We start from the raw sequence: 26,401 nt of genomic DNA, 5'->3' as shown, positions 1-26,401 counted from the left end.
GTGATTGTCTGGGGGAGAGACGTCGGTGAGTTCTGGAGAAAAAGTAATACGTCATCAGCATAAAGACTTATCCTATGTTCTACATTTTTGGCATGGATTCCTTTAATCTCTTTATTTTGTCTTATGGCAGCAGCTAGGGGTTCAATAAAAATAGCAAAGAGTGATGGAGAAAGCGGGCAGCCCTGTCTGGTTCCTCTCTGCAAACAGAAGCTTGGAGAAGTTTGATCATTGGTCTTCACACATGCATTTGGGTTGTTATATAATATTTTTATCCAATCTATGAAAGAAAAGAAAGAAAGTATAGCTAATTTTCCCACTGTCTCGCTTCTATCAATCTGTAGCCAGATATAATCTGCATACTCTGTAATAGGGAGCCCTAGACCATTCTTTGAGAATTGGGTTGGTCTACCAGTGGGCTCTCGTGGTCCCGTCCTCAGTTACGATCCTGGCCACATCCCCCGTGTTACACTAGAAAGCTCTGAATGGTTTAGGACCAACATACATCAGAGACCTCTTGACCCAGTATGAACCTACCAGAACCCTCAGGTCATCTGGATCCAGTTTCTTATCAGTTCCAGAGTCAGAACCAGACATGGAGAAGCTTCATTCAGCTTCTATGCTCCACATGTCTGGAACAAACTCCCAGAAAGCTTCAGATCAGCTGAAACACTCAGTTTATTTAGATCCAGGTTAAAGACCCACCTGTTCTCTGCTGCATGGAGCTAGTTTTTATTTACAGTCCAGATCTGCAGCTGGTTCTTTTATGATGAAATCCTAACTTTATTTCTTTATCTGAGCTTTTTCTTTCTGTTTTTATGTAATCAATTTCATCTTTTTTCATCTTAGTTTTTCTAATGCACTTGTATTTTTTTTCTGCACCTTGCTGTAATGTTTTTATGTTTTATGTAAAGCACTTTGAATTGTCTTGTACATGAAATGTGCTATACAAATAAACTTGCCTTGCCTTCTGTGTCCAGATGAATGCATGTAGGCTATTGGCTGTGCAGGTATTTGTCACAATGCTAGTAGCATGCACGGCAAAAGCCATGAAAATGAACAAAAATACAGAAAATATAGTCACCACATTTGGTCTGAAGAAGGATGTTTGAGTTGAAAAAAAGAGGTAAAAGACCAACATATGACACAGGAGGCAGGTTTGATGAGCAATAGATGACCTTAAACTCATCAGATGGGACTAAAGTCAAACAGAATAACAAAATCATGAGAAATGGGGTGAGGCAGGTATCCTGGTCAAAGTTTCCAAGGCAAAGTTCCAAAATGAGCTGACAACTAACATGGAAATGTCACCGGGGTTAAGCTGCTCCTCCAGTAATAGTGGGCTGTTAAATAATTACAAGGTCGACAGTTCGATTTCCAGGCCACACACATGCAGAACTGACCTTGGACAAGACGTTGAACTCTAAGTTGCCCCCTGTGGCAGCTGATCACCTTACATAATGGATTTTACATGCATACACATTTTTATCTTAAAGTCAAAAACCCTCCTGATGACCCAAGAACAAAGCAGCCAACGAAAATAAACACTGATGTTTCTTTCATAATATGTGACATTTAACTGTTTCCACAAATATGTAGTTTACTATTTAAGGACATTACTGTCAGGAATATAGCTTCATCTCCAAACTATGGCACTATTTCTCATTTGAACATAGAGAAACATACTGTCAGATGCTGACCTGCATGGAGACACGTGGGAGAGGGGACAGCTCCATATGTTGACATAAAAGACTGCTAAATGTGACAGAAAAAGGCAAATGTTTAATGGACAGACAATAACATGGAAAACCTGTTTTTGTCCAAGAGCACGTACAGCGGTGAAGTTTAAAAGTTAAACTGTTTCCCGTTGCCAGCAGCGTACTCAGCTTTGTTTTTGGGTGGAGCTCTTTTAATGAAATACTGATGCATCCTCTTCTTCTGCAGATGGAAGAATAGCACCACCTGCTGTTTATCTGCAATATTACACACTAACGCTTGCACATTTTCTGGAAACTTGATTCAAATATCTGATGTATTAAAAGCGATGAAATAAATAAAGAGAGAGCTAACATAAAAACTGAAATAAAACATAACTATAATACTACTACAACTACTACCAATGATATTTATAAAAAAATTGAAATAATTCTGATAATAAATGAGGAAATGAATATAAAACAGCTACACCTAACTGAATATCAATTTGATGTAACCAACGTAGAAAATGTGCATTTTGGTTGGCGTGATGACACAAAGCAAACGTTTAAGCTTTGCAGAGAGGAGCTCACGTGGAGGCTGAACCTCGACCCCTCATCACAGTCAAAGCAGCCTTTCCTTAGACCGTAACCTTTTTCTTTTAGAAATTTTGTTGTTGCAGTTTTGTTTAGTTCAGGCAACAAACCAGCTGATCAGACATAATTTGGATTACAAAGACAGACTTCCTGGAAAGAAAAAGGCTGCATAATATAAAAGTTGCTCCCAGAAAAACATTTACTGCATTCTGACCAAGGACTATAGTGACTTCTCAAGTTTCCTTAGAAGTGATCGTTGAAGAAATCTTACATGTTTTAGTTCATTATGTGGGCCTGTTTCTTTAGAGTAAAATGTTTCTGGTTGAAATAAACTTCCCAACATGAACCGTGTGGGTCAGAAAGCTGCCAGCAGAGCGAACACCTCCGGGCCTCGGCGACAGAGTCTGAAAGCAACTCCATTAGCCAGGTCTTCTTTCTGAGCTCCATATCACTCTGTCAGGGTTCTGCTTGAAAATTATACATCTCTGCAAAATATTTCAATCAAAGGATTATATCTGAACTTCATCCCTGCACAGACCAGAGAACAGAGTCAGAGAAGTTTTACTTCCCAAAAAGTTCATTTTGCTCCAGTTCGTTCTCGCAGTCCCGCGATGAAAAGTCTGACGTACACGTTGGCTTTAAAAAATAAATAAATGAGAGAATAAAAATAAGTAAATAGTAGAATAAATAAATGAAATCTCCCTGTGGTACAAAACAGTCTCTATTGTTAAATTAAAAAACAAAAAAAAAAAAAAAAAAAAGAATGAAAAGGAATCTGTGTTGAATATTTATTCATCTTTACATTTTATAAACGAAGTAACATAAATCATGTTAGTATAAAGTTAAGCAAGCAGGACATATCTATCTATCTATCTATCTATCTATCTATCTATCTATCTATCTATCTATCTATCTATCTATCTATCTATCTATCTATTTATCTATCCATCCATTCATCCATCCATAATAATAATAATAATATTAATAATAATAATAACGATAAGCTCAGTAGTAAATCTTCTATTGTTTCTGAGTGTATTAGGAGTATGGAGCAATAAATAATATGAATTTAATATAATTATAACTTTAAGTTATATGAAAACATTTCGTCTGCAGTTACCTGCTGCCTGAACATAAAGTGGCATGGATTAATTTGTACATACAGCGTTGTAGTTTATTTAGTGCTTAACAGACTAAACTCTAAACACCAAATAAAGTTATAAATGGTCTGTACTTATATTGCTCTTTTATCTAAAGCGCTTTACATGTACGTCACATTCACACACTGATGGTGGAAGCTGCCATGCAAGGTGCTCAACCACAACCCATCAGGAGCAATCAGGGGTTTGGTGTCTTGCTCAGGGACACCTCAACATGAGCTCAACCGGGTCAGGATCGAACTGGCAACCATTGGGCTACAGAACAACCATTCTACCCACTGAGCCATGCCGCCCCATAAGTTATGAAGATGCTCCTTATGTTTTTCTGATCTGTCCATCTAGAAGCCTTGAAGGTAGAAGGACTGCATAAACACAACGTACAGACGGGAACTCGAGTGTTCAGCAATGAAATGACCAATAATATGAAAAAAAATGCAATGAAAATAACTTGAGAGTTCGTTCTTCCACTGGTCACGAGGAAAACTTTAAATGTTGGTGTAAAAGGAAGTGTCAGTGCTAACAGCCGTGGTCTTTCTCTTCCATGCTGGAGCTGGAACTGTGGTGGCTGCTGACGCTGTTGGAGACGTCTGGAGACATGGAGGACAGCAGGGGGTCGCTTGGGGAAAGCGGCCCGAGGGTGTTGTCCCTCACCAACTCCTTCATTTTACAGGTCCTGGAGTTTCCGTAGAGGCCAGGGTCCCTGCTTCCGTCTACAGGAATCTGGTCAAAGGTGATGGTGCCGTTGTTAAGGTCCAGCGTGGTTGGAGGAGACATGTCAGGAGCTGAGCAGTGCTGGTAGAGCTCAGACGGGCAGTCGCCGAGGATGGGCTCCTGTTTAATGGCTCGAGCCATCAGCTCAGATGTGCAGACAGATGTGGATGGAACCACTGTCAGACCATGAGCCCGGGCTTGGATCTCCAGCTCCTATGTAAATATAAAACATGAAGCATATCACTTTTTAGAGAGATGGAATGACATGCATTAATAAATTTCCAGTAATGAAAGCAGGAACTAATTTTTGCAAGCTTTTTCCTGCTACAGAAATGTGCCCAAATAACTCAGCTAACAGCTCTGATCATGTGCAGATAACTTTATAGTTAGCTTAGCCAAGTAGCAACACTGGAAGCACTGGAAAACATTGTTTAGAGAGAAGAAAATCTGCCTACAAACAAAGAAACTCATTAAATATTGTTACTAAATGCTGCTAGATTTACACCCTCTTGATTAAATCTGTACAAATATGAAGGACTGAATCTGGCAAAGTTAAACACTGCAAACACCACAACACTAAAGGTGCAGATTGACCAACAAACACCCAGAACATCAAAGCCCTGCAGGGTTACAGGGAAGGTTTGAGTTACGGGGAGAGTGAATCTAGCTGCTCACGGCAGTTAAATCTGTTGATGTTAAACGCTCATATGGGAACGAGGATGTTAAAACGAGGCCACTGCAAAAGAACAGGAGGTTAATGTTTGAAAGCTTCTGATCATCAGCTTCCTTGTTGGGATTTGCCATTTGGGGCTGAAATTTTGAGGAATCGTGACAGGTGATCTGGTAGAAAAGGTCTTGATCCGTCTCTGCAGTGGTTCAGTGCAGTGCTGCATCCCAGCTCATATTAAGTAGACTGACTGCAGAAATCTTTTTGGCATTGATTACCTTTAAGTGTAAAATAATAGCCTCTTCATCACCAGTCCACATCCCCACACTGTGACCTACACTGGCCAGTGGACAGGAATGACCCACCTGTATCCGAAGCAAGAGATGGCGGTTTGCATGCTCCAGCTTCCTCTGTCTGCATTCCAGCTCCTTGGCTCTCTGCTGCTCCTGCTGCAGCTTCCTGATGTAGTCCACTGAGGCTTTGAGAATGGTGCCTTTATTCCAGCGCATGTCTCTGGGGAATACAGGAGACAAAGGTCTGCAGTCAGAGACCACTGACCAGCTGACCAGAACAACACCGGATTCTTTACGGCTCATCTGAGCTAATAAGTCATGCACCTAAAGGATGCACATGAAGAGGAGGACGTTAAAAATGAAGTTAATGATTAAATAACTCAGGCGGCAGACGAAGAAGAGGTATGCTTTCTTTCTCACTTCATTAGTTTCTCATCTGAAAATGATAAATATCTTATGAAATATCATCGCTTTAACTGTAAAGGCATGAAGGTAGAAATTTCATGCTTATTTTATTGAGCAAAAACGGTTAAAAATGACTATGGATCATAGAAATAATTTTATTAAAAATACCTCAATTTAAAGGCCAAGAAAAATGTACAAATAAAAAATGAACCCGGTTGCAACCTGATATGTAAAATTCAGGCTTCACTCCAACAATTAAAGATGAAATTGTTAGAACAGATTAGTCTTTAAATAACCTCACATATTCCAAAGCAGAGAGTCAACACGTCTCTCTCTCCGAACAGAACATTTTCGTTCTCCACTGCAGGGTTTTACTTTCAACATTAGAAAAATGCAGGAACACTCACGGATCGTTTGACTTGGGTATTAAAGTTCCCAGCTCTTTAATGCGATCGTTGATGTTGAACCTTCGTCTTCGTTCGACTAACATTTGAGAAAAAAGAGAGAAAACATTAACCGGGTAATTAATTTAATAAAGTTTTTTGTTATTATGACTAAGAAAATAAATTTTAAGTGACGTTTGATGCACACACAGAAAACAGGAATAAAGCTGACGGACTTACTTAAGTTGTGATTGTCCTTTTTCTGCCTCTCTTTAGCAAGAGCGCGAACTTCCGCCTCTGTGAAGCCAGAAGGATTCATTAGGCCCGAGCACCGAAGGCGGTGCGAAGGCCTATTGTAATGCAAGCGTTTATTCTTATTAGGCCCGAGCACCGAAGGCGGTGCGAAGGCCTATTGAAATGCAAGCGTTTATTATTAGGCCCGAGCACCGAAGGCGGTGCGAAGGCCTATTGTAATGCAAGCGTTTTTTCTTCTTCTTCTTCTTATTAGGCCCGAGCACCGAAGGCGGTGCGAAGGCCTATTGTAATGCAAGCGTTTTTTCTTCTTCTTCTTCTTCTTCTTATTCTTATTATTCTTCTCAAAACTCAAACACATTTTTGGGGTACTGCCCATGCTCGAAAACTCACCAAATTTTGCCTACCCCCCCAAAGGAATGCGTAAATTTACATATGGTGGGGTGCTCGGGACTGTTCGGGCAAAATTGAACGAGAGCGCCACCTATTTATGGTGCCCCGCCACTGCATGTCATCAATCTTCATGAAACTCACTACACATGTTCTAAATGCTCAGGCGAACAAAAAATCCTCTTGGAGAACTGCTCTAAAAAAAACAGGAAGGCGGCCATTTTGGGTCAAAGTCGCCATTTTGGCGTTTTACTGACCTCGCATTTGAACGAACTCCTCCTAGAGATATTATCGTATTGACACCAAAATGGCTGAGGATGTTCAGAAGCCATGTGTGATCAAAAGTTATGCAAAACTCTCTCAAAGGAGTAACGGCGTACAGGGGGCGTGGCCTCAAAGTTTGATGTCTCGCCATGAAAGACGAAATTGATATAACTCCCACATAAAACAACTTTTCTGACCCAAAATGGCCTCGTATGATACTAGTCCCATCCTCAACACATCTATGTGGTCATTATGGGATTATGAATAGGCCACGCCCCCTGGCAACAGGAAGTCATGTTTTTTACTCGAAGACCCACTTCTCTGACGTTTTGAACACAACCGGAGTCAAACTGCATCAGACACCTGAAAACAAGTTGGGGATGATATCCGGTGAAGACTGTTGCTCTACACTGCAAAGCAAGACCGTGGCGCCATGGCGAACTTCGATAAGACGCCATGACATCATCAATCAGTATAACTCCCTCATTTTTCACCCAATCACCATCAAACTCACAGGGCTTAGTCATGGTCCGGTCCCGAACAGACCCATATGACCACTTCCGGTCTAGCCCTAAGCCCCGCCCACTTTCAACAGGAAGTGCTTTTTTGCAGTTGTCGTGGTCCTTCTCCTCAGGCATGAACCCCAGACACTTGAAAGTGCTTCACAACAGGTCAAACCCTTTCATGATACTACAATAAAAATCTCAAGTTCCTTCGCCAAACGTAACCATGGCGAATCTTGGTCCGACGCCATCAAACAGGAAGTACTTGTAACTCACCCGGTGTATCATCGATCTCCACCAAACTCGGCAAGAAGGATCGTATTCAGACGTGGAACTGAGCCAAATTGACATATGCTGGAATAGTGACATAGTGGCTCTATAGCGCCCCCTACAATATTTTGATCAACCAGCCTCGCCCCCTACGTGGACCGACATGCATGAAATTCACCACATTGATTTACTATGCCAGGATGCACAAAACTGTCCATTACACCTTTTTGCTAATTTCAACAGGAAGTCGGCCATTTTGTAAAACGTGTCATTTTCAGGGTCATTTTGGCCTGTTTCTTGCCATTGCATTTGAACGAACTCCTCCTACAGATTATATCGTATTTACCTCAAAATCACTCTGAAGCTTCCAGAGGCATGTGTGATCAAAAGTTATGCAAAACTTTCTCAAAGGAGAAAGGGCATGGCGGGGGCGTGGCCTCAAACTTTGATATCTCGCCATGACAGACGAAACTGACATAACTTACATATAAAACAACCTATCTTGACCAAAATGGCCCCGTTTGATGTCATTTCCATGCTGACCACATCTACATGTCCAGATGTTGTCACCTGGACATTGCTCAACGCTGCATGGCCAGACGGTGGCGTCATGACAAACTTGGATAAAACGCCATGACATCATTAATCAGTATAAATCCCTCAATTTTCATCCAATCACCATCACACTCACAGTAATTACTCAGGGTCTGTTCCTGAACAGATACATTGAACTACTTCTGGTCTTGGTCTAAGCCCCGCCCACTTTCAACAGGAAGTGTCTTTTTCAGACACTGGGGTCCCTCTCCTCAGGAATGAACTCCACACACTCAAAAGTGCTTCAGATCAGGTCAAACTCTTTCGTGATACTACCGAAAACAATCCTCAAGTTCCTTCCTCAAGCAAAACCATGGCGAATGGCGTTCATCGCCATGAAACAGGAAGTATTTGCAACTGACCCATAGTACTCCCGATCTCCACCAAACTCGGCAGGAAGGACAGTGGTCAGGCCTGGAACTGATTTAAATAGACATATGCTGGTTATGTGGCTCTATAGCGCCCCCTATAATTATTTATTCTATCAGCTCCAACCACTGCTTTGACTGACATTCATGAAATGTGGCATATTTATATAACATGCCAGTACAAACCAAAAAGCCTCTTCATGTCCTGATGTTTTCAACGCCATAGCCCCGCCCCCTGGAAACAGGAAGTACCCCTTTTATCCCATTGAAAACCCTACACACCTACTCAAACTCATCAATATTATCCTTGATGAACACATGACTCACAATATAACAAACTGCTTACACCATCATGAATAAAATGGCTGCCTGTGAGGTTTCTGTCCCTCGCCATCAAACAGGAAGTGGCTATAACTCTGGACTCGGTTGACCCAATGACGTGATACTTGGCAGTTGTCATTAAAGTCCGAACCTCAACATGTTAGTACAAGATCAAACACTATAGCTCCACCTACTGGCCATGTTGATATCTGCAGATCTTAAAAGCATGATTGTGTTTGGATTTGTTTCACACTATTGGTCAGAACAAGGTCATGACCACTTCTGATGTCATTATTAGGCCCATTGATGTATGAGATGATGGTCAGAGAGAGACAATGACCACACGAGGCAGAAACATGGGGACGACTGAGCGTACGGCTGCCAGCCAGAGCGAGCTTGCTTGGGGAGGGAGGTTGCAGGCCGAGGGGGCGGTGCAATAGGCCAGAGCGGCGCCAGAGGTGCGAGGGCCTTCATCGCTGCTTGCAGCTTTAATTAGGCCCGAGCACCGAAGGCGGTGCGAAGGCCTATTGTAATGCAAGCGTTTATTATTATTCTTATTCTTTTTCTTCCGTCAAATGAATTGCATTTTTGGGGGTCTCAACATACCCCAAAACTCACCAAATTTTGCGTACCCCCCCAAAGGAATGTGAAAAATTTCATATTTTGGGGTGCTCGGGACTGTTCGGGCAAAATTGAACAAGAGCGCCACCTATTTATGGTGCCCCGCCACTGCACGTCATCAATCTTTATGAAACTCACTACACATGTTCTAAATGCTCAGGCGAACAAAAAATCCTCTTGGAGAACTGCTCTAAAAAAAACAGGAAGGCGGCCATTTTGGGTCAAAGTCGCCATTTTGGCGTTTTACTGACCTCGCATTTGAACGAACTCCTCCTAGAGATATTATCGTATTGACACCAAAATGGCTGAGGATGTTCAGAAGCCATGTGTGATCAAAAGTTATGCAAAACTCTCTCAAAGGAGTAACGGCGTACAGGGGGCGTGGCCTCAAAGTTTGATGTCTCGCCATGACAGACGAAATTGATATAACTCCCACATAAAACAACTTTTCTGACCCAAAATGGCCTCGTATGATACTAGTCCCATCCTCAACACATCTATGTGGTCATTATGGGATTATGAATAGGCCACGCCCCCTGGCAACAGGAAGTCATGTTTTTTACTCGAAGACCCACTTCTCTGACGTTTTGAACACAACCGGGGTCAAACTGCATCAGACACCTGAAAACAAGTTGGGGATGATATCCGGTGAAGACTGTTGCTCTACACTGCAAAGCAAGACCGTGGCGCCATGGCGAACTTTGATAAGACGCCATGACATCATCAATCAGTATAACTCCCTCATTTTTCACCCAATCACCATCAAACTCACAGGGCTTAGTCATGGTCCGGTCCCGAACACACCCATATGACCACTTCCGGTCTAGCCCTAAGCCCCGCCCACTTTCAACAGGAAGTGCTTTTTAGCAGTTGTCTTGGTCCTTCTCCTCAGGCATGAACCCCAGACACTTGAAAGTGCTTCACAACAGGTCAAACCCTTTCATGATACTACAATAAAAATCTCAAGTTCCTTCGCCAAACGTAACCATGGCGAATCTTGGTCCGACGCCATCAAACAGGAAGTACTTGTAACTCACCCGGTGTATCATCGATCTCCACCAAACTCGGCAGGAAGGATCGTATTCAGACGTGGAACTGAGCCAAATTGACATATGCTGGAATAGTGACATAGTGGCTCTATAGCGCCCCCTACAATATTTTGATCAACCAGCCTCGCCCCCTACGTGGACCGACATGCATGAAATTCACCACATTGATTTACTATGCCAGGATGCACAAAACTGTCCATTACACCTTTTTGCTAATTTCAACAGGAAGTCGGCCATTTTGTAAAACGTGTCATTTTCAGGGTCATTTTGGCCTGTTTCTTGCCATTGCATTTGAACGAACTCCTCCTACAGATTATATCGTATTTACCTCAAAATCACTCTGAAGCTTCCAGAGGCATGTGTGATCAAAAGTTATGCAAAACTTTCTCAAAGGAGAAAGGGCATGGCGGGGGCGTGGCCTCAAACTTTGATATCTCGCCATGACAGACGAAACTGACATAACTTACATATAAAACAACCTATCTTGACCAAAATGGCCCCGTTTGATGTCATTTCCATGCTGACCACATCTACATGTCCAGATGTTGTCACCTGGACATTGCTCAACGCTGCATGGCCAGACGGTGGCGTCATGACAAACTTGGATAAAACGCCATGACATCATTAATCAGTATAAATCCCTCAATTTTCATCCAATCACCATCACACTCACAGTAATTACTCAGGGTCTGTTCCTGAACAGATACATTGAACTACTTCTGGTCTTGGTCTAAGCCCCGCCCACTTTCAACAGGAAGTGTCTTTTTCAGACACTGGGGTCCCTCTCCTCAGGAATGAACTCCACACACTCAAAAGTGCTTCAGATCAGGTCAAACTCTTTCGTGATACTACCGAAAACAATCCTCAAGTTCCTTCCTCAAGCAAAACCATGGCGAATGGCGTTCATCGCCATGAAACAGGAAGTATTTGCAACTGACCCATAGTACTCCCGATCTCCACCAAACTCGGCAGGAAGGACAGTGGTCAGGCCTGAAACTGATTTAAATAGACATATGCTGGTTATGTGGCTCTATAGCGCCCCCTATAATTATTTATTCTATCAGCTCCAACCACTGCTTTGACTGACATTCATGAAATGTGGCATATTTATATAACATGCCAGTACAAACCAAAAAGCCTCTTCATGTCCTGATGTTTTCAACGCCATAGCCCCGCCCCCTGGAAACAGGAAGTACCCCTTTTATCCCATTGAAAACCCTACACACCTACTCAAACTCATCAATATTATCCTTGATGAACACATGACTCACAATATAACAAACTGCTTACACCATCATGAATAAAATGGCTGCCTGTGAGGTTTCTGTCCCTCGCCATCAAACAGGAAGTGGCTATAACTCTGGACTCGGTTGACCCAATGACGTGATACTTGGCAGTTGTCATTAAAGTCCGAACCTCAACATGTTAGTACAAGATCAAACACTATAGCTCCACCTACTGGCCATGTTGATATCTGCAGATCTTAAAAGCATGATTGTGTTTGGATTTGTTTCACACTATTGGTCAGAACAAGGTCATGACCACTTCTGATGTCATTATTAGGCCCATTGATGTATGAGATGATGGTCAGAGAGAGACAATGACCACACGAGGCAGAAACATGGGGACGACTGAGCGTACGGCTGCCAGCCAGAGCGAGCTTGCTTGGGGAGGGAGGTTGCAGGCCGAGGGGGCGGTGCAATAGGCCAGAGCGGCGCCAGAGGTGCGAGGGCCTTCATCGCTGCTTGCAGCTTTAATTAGGCCCGAGCACCGAAGGCGGTGCGAAGGCCTATTGAAATGCAAGCGTTTATTATTATTCTTATTATTCTCCCGTCAAATGAATTGCATTTTTGGGGGTCTCAACATACCCCAAAACTCACCAAATTTTGCGTACCCCCCCAAAGGAATGTGAAAAATTTCATATTTTGGGGTGCTCGGGACTGTTCGGGCAAAATTGAACAAGAGCGCCACCTATTTATGGTGCCCCGCCACTGCACGTCATCAATCTTGATGAAACTCACTACACATGTTCTAAATGCTCAGGCGAACAAAAAATCCTGTTGGAGAACTGCTCTAAAAAAAACAGGAAGGCGGCCATTTTGGGTCAAAGTCGCCATTTTGGCGTTTTACTGACCTCGCATTTGAACGAACTCCTCCTAGAGATATTATCGTATTGACACCAAAATGGCTGAGGATGTTCAGAAGGCATGTGTGATCAAAAGTTATGCAAAACTCTCTCAAAGGAGTAACGGCGTACAGGGGGCGTGGCCTCAAAGTTTGATGTCTCGCCATGAAAGACGAAATTGATATAACTCCCACATAAAACAACTTTTCTGACCCAAAATGGCCTCGTATGATACTAGTCCCATCCTCAACACATCTATGTGGTCATTATTGGATTATGAATAGGCCACGCCCCCTGGCAACAGGAAGTCATGTTTTTTACTCGAAGACCCACTTCTCTGACGTTTTGAACACAACCGGGGTCAAACTGCATCAGACACCTGAAAACAAGTTGGGGATGATATCCGGTGAAGACTGTTGCTCTACACTGCAAAGCAAGACCGTGGCGCCATGGCGAACTTCGATAAGACGCCATGACATCATCAATCACTATAACTCCCTCATTTTTCACCCAATCACCATCAAACTCACAGGGCTTAGTCATGGTCCGGTCCCGAACAGACCCATATGACCACTTCCGGTCTAGCCCTAAGCCCCGCCCACTTTCAACAGGAAGTGCTACTTTGCAGTTGTCGTGGTCCTTCTCCTCAGGCATGAACCCCAGACACTTGAAAGTGCTTCACAACAGGTCAAACCCTTTCATGATACCACAATAAAAATCTCAAGTTCCTTCGCCAAACGTAACCATGGCGAATATTGGTCCGACGCCACCAAACAGGAAGTACTTGTAACTCACCCTGTGTACCATCGATCTCCACCAAACTCGGCAGGAAGGATCGTATTCAGACGTGGAACTGAGCCAAATTGACATATGCTGGAATAGTGACATAGTGGCTCTATAGCGCCCCCTACAATATTTTGATCAACCAGCCCCGCCCCCTACGTGGACCGACATGCATGAAATTCACCACATTGATTTACTATGCCAGGATGCACAAAACTGTCCATTAGACCTATAGGCTAATTTCAACAGGAAGTCGGCCATTTTGTAAAACGTGTCATTTTCAGGGTCATTTTGGCCTGTTTCTTGCCATTGCATTTGAACGAACTCCTCCTACAGATTATATCGTATTTACCTCAAAATCACTCTGAAGCTTCCAGAGGCATGTGTGATCAAAAGTTATGCAAAACTTTCTCAAAGGAGAAAGGGCATGGCGGGGGCGTGGCCTCAAACTTTGATATCTCGCCATGAGAGACGAAACTGACATAACTTACATATAAAACAACCTATCTTGACCAAAATGGCCCCGTTTGATGTCATTTCCATGCTGACCACATCTACATGTCCAGATGTTGTCACCTGGACATTGCTCAACGCTGCATGGCCAGACGGTGGCGTAATGACAAACTTGGATAAAACGCCATGACATCATTAATCAGTATAAATCCCTCAATTTTCATCCAATCACCATCACACTCACAGTAATTACTCAGGGTCTGTTCCTGAACAGATACATTGAACTACTTCTGGTCTTGGTCTAAGCCCCGCCCACTTTCAACAGGAAGTGTCTTTTTCAGACACTGGGGTCCCTCTCCTCAGGAATGAACTCCACACACTCAAAAGTGCTTCAGATCAGGTCAAACTCTTTCGTGATACTACCGAAAACAATCCTCAAGTTCCTTCCTCAAGCAAAACCATGGCGAATGGCGTTCATCGCCATGAAACAGGAAGTATTTGCAACTGACCCATAGTACTCCCGATCTCCACCAAACTCGGCAGGAAGGACAGTGGTCAGGCCTGGAACTGATTTAAATAGACATATGCTGGTTATGTGGCTCTATAGCGCCCCCTATAATTATTTATTCTATCAGCTCCAACCACTGCTTTGACTGACATTCATGAAATGTGGCATATTTATATAACATGCCAGTACAAACCAAAAAGCCTCTTCATGTCCTGATGTTTTCAACGCCATAGCCCCGCCCCCTGGAAACAGGAAGTACCCCTATTATCCCATTGAAAACCCTACACACCTACTCAAACTCATCAATATTATCCTTGATGAACACATGACTCACAATATAACAAACTGCTTACACCATCATGAATAAAATGGCTGCCTGTGAGGTTTCTGTCCCTCGCCATCAAACAGGAAGTGGCTATAACTCTGGACTCGGTTGACCCAATGACGTGATACTTGGCAGTTGTCATTAAAGTCCGAACCTCAACATGTTAGTACAAGATCAAACACTATAGCTCCACCTACTGGCCATGTTGATATCTGCAGATCTTAAAAGCATGATTGTGTTTGGATTTGTTTCACACTATTGGTCAGAACAAGGTCATGACCACTTCTGATGTCATTATTAGGCCCATTGATGTATGAGATGATGGTCAGAGAGAGACAATGACCACACGAGGCAGAAACATGGGGACGACTGAGTGTACGGCTGCCAGCCAGAGCGAGCTTGCTTGGGGAGGGAGGTTGCAGGCCGAGGGGGCGGTGCAATAGGCCAGAGCGGCGCCAGAGGTGCGAGGGCCTTCATCGCTGCTTGCAGCTTTAATTCTTATTATTCTTCTCAAAACTCAAACACATTTTTGGGGTACTGCCCATGCTCGAAAACTCACCAAATTTTGCCTACCCCCCCAAAGGAATGCGTAAATTTACATATGGTGGGGTGCTCGGGACTGTTCGGGCAAAATTGAACGAGAGCGCCACCTATTTATGATGCCCCGCCACTGCATGTCATCAATCTTCATGAAACTCACTACACTTGTTCTAAATGCTCAGGCGAACAAAAAATCCTCTTGGAGAACTGCTCTAAAAAAAACAGGAAGGCGGCCATTTTGGGTCAAAGTCGCCATTTTGGCGTTTTACTGACCTCGCATTTGAACGAACTCCTCCTAGAGATATTATCGTATTGACACCAAAATGGCTGAGGATGTTCAGAAGCCATGTGTGATCAAAAGTTATGCAAAACTCTCTCAAAGGAGTAACGGCGTACAGGGGGCGTGGCCTCAAAGTTTGATGTCTCGCCATGAAAGACGAAATTGATATAACTCCCACATAAAACAACTTTTCTGACCCAAAATGGCCTCGTATGATACTAGTCCCATCCTCAACACATCTATGTGGTCATTATTGGATTATGAATAGGCCACGCCCCCTGGCAACAGGAAGTCATGTTTTTTACTCGAAGACCCACTTCTCTGACATTTTGAACACAACCGCAGTCAAACTGCATCAGACACCTGAAAACAAGTTGGGGATGATATCCGGTGAAGACTGTTGCTCTACACTGCAAAGCAAGACCGTGGCGCCATGGCGAACTTCGATAACACGCCATGACATCATCAATCAGTATAACTCCCTCATTTTTCACCCAATCACCATCAAACTCACAGGGCTTAGTCATGGTCCGGTCCCGAACACACCCATATGACCACTTCCGGTCTAGCCCTAAGCCCCGCCCACTTTCAACAGGAAGTGCTTTTTAGCAGTTGTCTTGGTCCTTCTCCTCAGGCATGAACCCCAGACACTTGAAAGTGCTTCACAACAGGTCAAACCCTTTCATGATACTACAATAAAAATCTCAAGTTCCTTCGCCAAACGTAACCATGGCGAATCTTGGTCCGACGCCATCAAACAGGAAGTACTTGTAACTTACCCGGTGTATCATCGATCTCCACCAAACTCGGCAGGAAGGATCGTATTCAGACGTGGAACTGAGCCAAATTGACATATGCTGGAATAGTGACATAGTGGCTCTATAGCGCCCCCTACAATATTTTGATCAACCAGCCTCGCCCCCTACGTGGACCGACATGCATGAAATTCACCACATTGATTTACTATGCCAGGATGCACAAAACTGTCCATTAGACCTATAGGCTAATTTCAACAGGAAGTCGGCCATTTTGTAAAACGTGTCATTTTCAGCGTCATTTTGCCCTGTTTCTTGCCATTGCATTTGAACGAACTCCTCCTACAGACTTTATCGTATTTACCTCAAAATCACTCTGAAGCTTCCAGAGGCATGTGTGATCAAAAGTTATGCAAAACTTTCTCAAAGGAGAAAGGGCATGGCGGGGGCGTGGCCTCAAACTTTGATATCTCGCCATGACAGACGAAACTGACATAACTTACATATAAAACAACCTATCTTGACCAAAATGGCCCCGTTTGATGTCATTTCCATGCTGACCACATCTACATGTCCAGATGTTGTCACCTGGACATTGCTCAACGCTGCATGGCCAGACGGTGGCGTCATGACAAACTTGGATAAAACGCCATGACATCATTAATCAGTATAAATCCCTCAATTTTCATCCAATCACCATCACACTCACAGTAATTACTCAGGGTCTGTTCCTGAACAGATACATTGAACTACTTCTGGTCTTGGTCTAAGCCCCGCCCACTTTCAACAGGAAGTGTCTTTTTCAGACACTGGGGTCCCTCTCCTCAGGAATGAACTCCACACACTCAAAAGTGCTTCAGATCAGGTCAAACTCTTTCGTGATACTACCGAAAACAATCCTCAAGTTCCTTCCTCAAGCAAAACCATGGCGAATGGCGTTCATCGCCATGAAACAGGAAGTATTTGCAACTGACCCATAGTACTCCCGATCTCCACCAAACTCGGCAGGAAGGACAGTGGTCAGGCCTGGAACTGATTTAAATAGACATATGCTGGTTATGTGGCTCTATAGCGCCCCCTATAATTATTTATTCTATCAGCTCCAACCACTGCTTTGACTGACATTCATGAAATGTGGCATATTTATATAACATGCCAGTACAAACCAAAAAGCCTCTTCATGTCCTGATGTTTTCAACGCCATAGCCCCGCCCCCTGGAAACAGGAAGTACCCCTTTTTTCCCATTGAAAACCCTACACACCTACTCAAACTCATCAATATTATCCTTGATGAACACATGACTCACAATATAACAAACTGCTTACACCATCATGAATAAAATGGCTGCCTGTGAGGTTTCTGTCCCTCGCCATCAAACAGGAAGTGGCTATAACTCTGGACTCGGTTGACCCAATGACGTGATACTTGGCAGTTGTCATTAAAGTCCGAACCTCAACATGTTAGTACAAGATCAAACACTATAGCTCCACCTACTGGCCATGTTGATATCTGCAGATCTTAAAAGCATGATTTTGTTTGGATTTGTTTCACACTATTGGTCAGAACAAGGTCATGACCACTTCTGATGTCATTATTAGGCCCATTGATGTATGAGATGATGGTCAGAGAGAGACAATGACCACAAGAGGCAGAAACATGGGGACGACAGAGCGTACGGCTGCCAGCCAGAGCGAGCTTGCTTGGGGAGGGAGGTTGCAGGCCGAGGGGGCGGTGCAATAGGCCAGAGCGGCGCCAGAGGTGCGAGGGCCTTCATCGCTGCTTGCAGCTTTAATTATTCTTATTATTCTCCCGTCAAATGAATTGCATTTTTGGGGGTCTCAACATACCCCAAAACTCACCAAATTTTGCGTACCCCCCCAAAGGAATGTGAAAAATTTCATATTTTGGGGTGCTCGGGACTGTTCGGGCAAAATTGAACAAGAGCGCCACCTATTTATGGTGCCCCGCCACTGCACGTCATCAATCTTTATGAAACTCACTACACATGTTCTAAATGCTCAGGCGAACAAAAAATCCTCTTGGAGAACTGCTCTAAAAAAAACAGGAAGGCGGCCATTTTGGGTCAAAGTCGCCATTTTGGCGTTTTACTGACCTCGCATTTGAACGAACTCCTCCTAGAGATATTATCGTATTGACACCAAAATGGCTGAGGATGTTCAGAAGCCATGTGTGATCAAAAGTTATGCAAAACTCTCTCAAAGGAGTAACGGCGTACAGGGGGCGTGGCCTCAAAGTTTGATGTCTCGCCATGACAGACGAAATTGATATAACTCCCACATAAAACAACTTTTCTGACCCAAAATGGCCTCGTATGATACTAGTCCCATCCTCAACACATCTATGTGGTCATTATGGGATTATGAATAGGCCACGCCCCCTGGCAACAGGAAGTCATGTTTTTTACTCGAAGACCCACTTCTCTGACGTTTTGAACACAACCGGAGTCAAACTGCATCAGACACCTGAAAACAAGTTGGGGATGATATCCGGTGAAGACTGTTGCTCTACACTGCAAAGCAAGACCGTGGCGCCATGGCGAACTTTGATAAGACGCCATGACATCATCAATCAGTATAACTCCCTCATTTTTCACCCAATCACCATCAAACTCACAGGGCTTAGTCATGGTCCGGTCCCGAACACACCCATATGACCACTTCCGGTCTAGCCCTAAGCCCCGCCCACTTTCAACAGGAAGTGCTTTTTAGCAGTTGTCTTGGTCCTTCTCCTCAGGCATGAACCCCAGACACTTGAAAGTGCTTCACAACAGGTCAAACCCTTTCATGATACTACAATAAAAATCTCAAGTTCCTTCGCCAAACGTAACCATGGCGAATCTTGGTCCGACGCCATCAAACAGGAAGTACTTGTAACTCACCCGGTGTATCATCGATCTCCACCAAACTCGGCAGGAAGGATCGTATTCAGACGTGGAACTGAGCCAAATTGACATATGCTGGAATAGTGACATAGTGGCTCTAATAGCGCCCCCTACAATATTTTGATCAACCAGCCTCGCCCCCTACGTGGACCGACATGCATGAAATTCACCACATTGATTTACTATGCCAGGATGCACAAAACTGTCCATTACACCTTTTTGCTAATTTCAACAGGAAGTCGGCCATTTTGTAAAACGTGTCATTTTCAGGGTCATTTTGGCCTGTTTCTTGCCATTGCATTTGAACGAACTCCTCCTACAGATTATATCGTATTTACCTCAAAATCACTCTGAAGCTTCCAGAGGCATGTGTGATCAAAAGTTATGCAAAACTTTCTCAAAGGAGAAAGGGCATGGCGGGGGCGTGGCCTCAAACTTTGATATCTCGCCATGAGAGACGAAACTGACATAACTTACATATAAAACAACCTATCTTGACCAAAATGGCCCCGTTTGATGTCATTTCCATGCTGACCACATCTACATGTCCAGATGTTGTCACCTGGACAATGCTCAACGCTGCATGGCCAGACGGTGGCGTCATGACAAACTTGGATAAAACGCCATGACATCATTAATCAGTATAAATCCCTCAATTTTCATCCAATCACCATCACACTCACAGTAATTACTCAGGGTCTGTTCCTGAACAGATACATTGAACTACTTCTGGTCTTGGTCTAAGCCCCGCCCACTTTCAACAGGAAGTGTCTTTTTCAGACACTGGGGTCCCTCTCCTCAGGAATGAACTCCACACACTCAAAAGTGCTTCAGATCAGGTCAAACTCTTTCGTGATACTACCGAAAACAATCCTCAAGTTCCTTCCTCAAGCAAAACCATGGCGAATGGCGTTCATCGCCATGAAACAGGAAGTATTTGCAACTGACCCATAGTACTCCCGATCTCCACCAAACTCGGCAGGAAGGACAGTGGTCAGGCCTGGAACTGATTTAAATAGACATATGCTGGTTATGTGGCTCTATAGCGCCCCCTATAATTATTTATTCTATCAGCTCCAACCACTGCTTTGACTGACATTCATGAAATGTGGCATATTTATATAACATGCCAGTACAAACCAAAAAGCCTCTTCATGTCCTGATGTTTTCAACGCCATAGCCCCGCCCCCTGGAAACAGGAAGTACCCCTTTTATCCCATTGAAAACCCTACACACCTACTCAAACTCATCAATATTATCCTTGATGAACACATGACTCACAATATAACAAACTGCTTACACCATCATGAATAAAATGGCTGCCTGTGAGCTTTCTGTCCCTCGCCATCAAACAGGAAGTGGCTATAACTCTGGACTCGGTTGACCCAATGACGTGATACTTGGCAGTTGTCATTAAAGTCCGAACCTCAACATGTTAGTACAAGATCAAACACTATAGCTCCACCTACTGGCCATGTTGATATCTGCAGATCTTAAAAGCATGATTGTGTTTGGATTTGTTTCACACTATTGGTCAGAACAAGGTCATGACCACTTCTGATGTCATTATTAGGCCCATTGATGTATGAGATGATGGTCAGAGAGAGACAATGACCACACGAGGCAGAAACATGGGGACGACTGAGCGTACGGCTGCCAGCCAGAGCGAGCTTGCTTGGGGAGGGAGGTTGCAGGCCGAGGGGGCGGTGCAATAGGCCAGAGCGGCGCCAGAGGTGCGAGGGCCTTCATCGCTGCTTGCAGCTTTAATTATTATTATTTTTATTTCGCACATTCAATTGCATTTTTGGGGGCCTGAACATGCTCCAAAACTCACCAAATTTTGCCTACCCCCCCATTGGAATGCGAAAAATTTAATAATTTGGGGTGCCCGGGACTGTTCGGGCAAAATTGAACGAGAGCGCCACCTATTTGTGATGCCCCTCCATTGCAAGTTATCAATCTTCATGAAACTTTGTACACAAGTTCCACATTGTAGGGCGAACAAAAAATGAAATTATAGTATAGGTCTAAATAGAACAGGAAGTCGGCCATTTTGGGTCAAAGTCGCCATTTTGGCGTTTTACTGACCTCGCATTTGAACGAACTCCTCCTAGAGATATTATCGTATTGACACCAAAATGGCTGAGGATGTTCAGAAGGCATGTGTGATCAAAAGTTATGCAAAACTCTCTCAAAGGAGTAACGGCGTACAGGGGGCGTGGCCTCAAAGTTTGATGTCTCGCCATGAAAGACGAAATTGATATAACTCCCACATAAAACAACATTTCTGACCCAAAATGGCCTCGTATGATACTAGTCCCATCCTCAACACATCTATGTGGTCATTATTGGATTATGAATAGGCCACGCCCCCTGGCAACAGGAAGTCATGTTTTTTACTCGAAGACCCACTTCTCTGACGTTTTGAACACAACCGGGGTCAAACTGCATCAGACACCTGAAAACAAGTTGGGGATGATATCCGGTGAAGACTGTTGCTCTACACTGCACAGCAAGACCGTGGCGCCATGGCGAACTTCGATAAGACGCCATGACATCATCAATCACTATAACTCCCTCATTTTTCACCCAATCACCATCAAACTCACAGGGCTTAGTCATGGTCCGGTCCCGAACACACCCATATGACCACTTCCGGTCTAGCCCTAAGCCCCGCCCACTTTCAACAGGAAGTGGTTTTTTTCAGTTGCCGGGGTCCTTCTCCTCAGGCATGAATCCCAAACACTTGAAACTGCTTCACAACAGGTCAAACCCTTTCATGATACCACAATAAAAATCTCAAGTGCCTTCGCCAAACGTAACCATGGCGAATATTGGTCCGACGCCACCAAACAGGAAGTACTTCTAACTGACCCAGTGTTCTATCGATTTCCACCAAACTCGGTAGGAAGGATCGTAGTCAGACGTGGAACTGAGCCAAATTGACATATGCTGGAATAGTGACATAGTGGCTCTATAGCGCCCCCTACAATATTTTGATCAACCAGCCCCGCCCCCCACGTGGACCGACATGCATGAAATTCACCACATTAATTAACTATGCCAGGATGCACAAAACTGTCCATTAGACCCATAGGCTAATTTCAACAGGAAGTCGGCCATTTTGTAAAACGTGTCATTTTCAGGGTCATTTTAGCCTGTTTCTTGTCATTGTATATGAACGAACTCCTCCCACAGATTTTATCATATTTACCTCAAAATCACTCTGAAGCTTCCAGAGGCATGTGTGATCAAAAGTTATGCAAAACTTTCTCAAAGGAGAAAGGGCATGGCGGGGGCGTGGCCTCAAACTTTGATATCTCGCCATGAGAGACGAAACTGACATAACTTACATATAAAACAACCTATCTTGACCAAAATGGCCCCGTTTGATGTCATTTCCATGCTGACCACATCTACATGTCCAGATGTTATCACCCGGACATTGCTCAACGCTGCATGGCCAGACGGTGGCGTCATGACAAACTTGGATAAAACGCCATGACATCATTAATCAGTATAAATCCCTCAATTTTCATCCAATCACCATCACACTTACAGTAATTACTCAGGGTCTGTTCCTGAACAGATACATTGAACTACTTCTGGTCTTGGTCTAAGCCCCGCCCACTTTCAACAGGAAGTGTCTTTTTCAGACACTGGGGTCCCTCTCCTCAGGAATGAACTCCACACACTCAAAAGTGCTTCAGATCAGGTCAAACTCTTTCGTGATACTATCGAAAACAATCCTCAAGTTCCTTCCTCAAGCAAAACCATGGCGAATGGCGTTCATCGCCATTAAACAGGAAGTATTTGCAACTGACCCATAGTACTCCCGATCTCCACCAAACTCGGCAGGAAGGACAGTGGTCAGGCCTGGAACTGATTTAAATAGACATATGCTGGTTATGTGGCTCTATAGCGCCCCCTATAATTATTTAATCTATCAGCTCCAACCACTGCTTTGACTGACATTCATGAAATGTGGCATATTTATATAACATGCCAGTACAAACCAAAAAGCCTCTTCATGTCCTGATGTTTTCAACGCCATAGCCCCGCCCCCTGGAAACAGGAAGTACCCCTTTTTTCCCATTGAAAACCCTACACACCTACTCAAACTCATCAATATTATCCTTGATGAACACATGACTCACAATATAACAAACTGCTTACACCATCATGAATAAAATGGCTGCCTGTGAGGTTTCTGTCCCTCGCCATCAAACAGGAAGTGGCTATAACTCTGGACTCGGTTGACCCAATGACGTGATACTTGGCAGTTGTCATTAAAGTCCGAACCTCAACATGTTAGTACAAGATCAAACACTATAGCTCCACCTACTGGCCATGTTGATATCTGCAGATCTTAAAAGCATGATTTTGTTTGGATTTGTTTCACACTATTGGTCAGAACAAGGTCATGACCACTTCTGATGTCATTATTAGGCCCATTGATGTATGAGATGATGGTCAGAGAGAGACAATGACCACACGAGGCAGAAACATGGGGACGACTGAGCGTACGGCTGCCAGCCAGAGCGAGCTTGCTTGGGGAGGGAGGTTGCAGGCCGAGGGGGCGGTGCAATAGGCCGGAGCGGCGCCAGAGGTGCGAGGGCCTTCATCGCTGCTTGCAGCTTTAATTGTTATTGTCTTTGTAGGTTTTAATTATAGTACAATAAGAAATCCTCTCTGATGGAAAAAAGTTGCTAAAATTAACTTTGCAGTTTTTCTCATTTATTTTATTTTCTATTGTGTGCGATTTAGTCATACACAAAATACTTAAAACACAGCTTGTGAGAACCAGAAAGAAGACATCTTCATTTCTCTTTGCTTACCTACTGGAAAGCCCTCTGGCCTTTGATAGCTTTCATACTGGCCACAGGATCCAGGCTTGTCCAGTACTTGCTTCATGCCAGGAGCTGGAGTAATTATTTGGGCAAATCATTGACTTGGCAGTATCTTATGCACTTCCAAATTGCACACAATATTTGCATTTGTGAACAATTATCCTGTCACTTTCAATAAATGTGAGTTTCCTTCTTCTTTCAGCAGGATTTGTGTATCAGTGAAAGTTTCCTGAACTGACTGTCAAATGTTTTTTAACAACTCTGTGTGCACAGGTAAAAAAAGGCTAATTACCTGTGAACTCCCTTTTAATGTTGGGCGCACAGGAGCTGCTGATGGAGAGGCCGGGGAGTGGAAGCCCCTGGTTGTTATACACATCCAGCAGGCTACCGGACACGGGGAGCTGAAAGATTACAGACACTTCATTCTGCATTTGACTTAAACCAGAAGACAAAATGAGCATTAGACGATTTATTCTTTAAGATAAACTTTAGATAAATTACCGGGCTGTTGATTTGCAGTCCTTGGTCCATCAGTCCAAGAACATCTTCGTTGTAGCTGGACTCCAAGCTGATGATATCATCAATGACGTCATCCATCTGTGTGACACAAAGAGCCTGTTTTATTTATTGCTTATGCTCTTTCTAAAATGGGGAAGGTTATAGAGAGGAACAGGTATACCTCCTTCTCACAGTTGGAGCTGAGGGTGAGCAAAGCCATGGGACTGTTGGGAGCGCTGCCGGGGGGCATGCTGTGCTCAGGGGGCTGACTGGGGCACTGGCCGCCTGCCTTCCCACCCAGGGTGGAGGACAGATACTGCCTCACCTGCTGCCTCTGAGCCTGCTGGATGTGGTGCTTGCTTGGGTTTTCTAGGTGGGACTGCACCTACCAACGAGACGAAGAAGAGATCCAAAAGCATAATCCTCAGAAGTGTCTGCGTGGTTTTTAATTATACTCATTTTCTCACCTAGCGGGATAATAATTATTCTTCTGCAGTCAAATGAATAAATTTTGTCCTGTTTTTCTTATTAAGTGAGTCGACCCGTTGAAAGTCCCCTTTTCTGTCCTGATTGACGACTTTGTTTAGTGTAAATTTGATATAATTTGAAAAGACAAAGATTTATTTCCCTTTAAATAAAAGAACACAGCAGCTACTTTAAACTGAGTCACATGGTCTTCGTCCCCCCAGCTCCCCCCCAAAAATATTTATAGCAACTTCTTCATAACTCATGCAGGAACAAAAACTGTTTCCAACTTTTGCTGATGTTTAATTGTGTTTCTAACAATAAGCAAGTTGTGGTACCAGTCTGTAATTAAAATAAAAACATCCTTTCAGAGATTTTTGGTCACATGTGAATCCATCTGTGTTTTATCTGAAAAACGCCCACGTTTGCATGAAAATTCCATCCATGCCTCTGTCCAATGACTTTTTTGTTATATATATCATGTAGTTAAGAATTCGGATCCACATTTAAAAGAATGAAGCAGAAAAGAAAACTCATCTTACCTGGTAGTGATTGTATTCAAGCATCTCCAGCATTTTGTTACCACTTTCCAGTAAAGTGATAAAGAAAATAACATATATACAGTATATGTAATCCCTTTGTCTTTAACAGCAAGCTAGCTCATGCAAATCTGAGCAGCGTCAATATTCCTGCTTCATTTATCCAGGCCTCATTAGTTATGCATGTTAAGAGATGGAGGAGGACATCAACACTCGTCCTCCCATTGCTGTGTTGTTCCAGATTAAACTATGAATTTATGTCTTTATAGAGACCATTTGACGTCACGACCTCCAGCTCACAAAGGAGTCTTTCTACTGATTGGCCAGTAGTCTGCAAAACGAAGTTTGCTTAAGGCCAACTAACATTTAATCTTTAGTTCTGCTCATCTAGTATAAAAAATCATTTGTTCTGTGCAACAGAAACACCATTGACACCCCTGTTTCACTATAAACCAGCCATATGAAAGCCTGAATGTAAACTGTTTACTAACCTCACCCAGTTTTTTGGACATTTAAAGGTTAATATTTATATTTAGGCATCTACTGTTATGCAGGCAAATTTGCAGTTTAAAGAATGTGAAACAGCTTGATTTGAGCAAAAACTCTTTTAAAGGGAGGGTTTCTATTCAAGCTTCTATTAAAAGGAGTTTATCTATTGAAGCTTTTGATAAAGTTTTATTTAAAATGTTGATCAAGGCACTGAAGAGAGCGGGCCCTGAGGGTGTGGCCACTGACTTGGAAAAAATGTTGTGGCCAGAGGTGCTTGGTGGAAGTGTCATACTGGTGGAAACTGCTGGCCTTTCCTCCAAAAACCAGTGTAAAATGTGCAGTGACAGAC

General features: G+C 43.5%; 1 protein-coding gene across 2 annotated transcripts; it reads right to left on the bottom strand.

Annotated features, from left to right (window-relative positions):
• Window positions 1-3,634: 3,634 nt before the first annotated feature.
• On the bottom strand, window positions 3,635-25,683 carry mitfa (melanocyte inducing transcription factor a). 2 transcript variants are annotated; one of them, XM_041981711.1, is made up of 9 exons: window positions 25,567-25,683; window positions 24,741-24,944; window positions 24,563-24,676; window positions 24,354-24,462; window positions 24,050-24,133; window positions 6,148-6,204; window positions 5,932-6,007; window positions 5,192-5,339; window positions 3,635-4,372 (listed from the first exon to the last, which is right to left on the bottom strand). In XM_041981711.1, exons 1-9 carry the CDS (start codon window positions 25,597-25,599, stop codon window positions 3,965-3,967), a joined length of 1,233 nt encoding a protein of 410 aa, XP_041837645.1. In that variant the 5' UTR covers window positions 25,600-25,683; the 3' UTR covers window positions 3,635-3,964. The 2 variants fall into 2 exon arrangements, with proteins under 2 accessions (XP_041837645.1, XP_041837646.1); XM_041981712.1 differs by having other exon boundaries at window positions 24,563-24,658.
• Between the last annotated feature and the right edge of the window lie 718 nt (window positions 25,684-26,401).

Source organism: Melanotaenia boesemani, chromosome 3 (assembly GCF_017639745.1).
Source record: "Melanotaenia boesemani isolate fMelBoe1 chromosome 3, fMelBoe1.pri, whole genome shotgun sequence".
NCBI lineage: Eukaryota > Metazoa > Chordata > Actinopteri > Atheriniformes > Melanotaeniidae > Melanotaenia > Melanotaenia boesemani.
Note: the sequence above shows the minus strand (reverse complement) of the source record. Positions and strands in the feature narration are given on the sequence as shown.

Coding starts and splice junctions, on each gene's coding strand:
- mitfa (XM_041981711.1), bottom strand. CDS start 25,599: ATGCTGGAGATGCTTGAATACAATCACTACCAG. Junction 24,677..24,740: donor GCTCCAACTGTGAGAAGGAG/GTATACCTGTTC, acceptor TAAATAAAACAG/GCTCTTTGTGTCACACAGAT. Junction 24,463..24,562: donor GACTGCAAATCAACAGCCCG/GTAATTTATCTA, acceptor GTAATCTTTCAG/CTCCCCGTGTCCGGTAGCCT.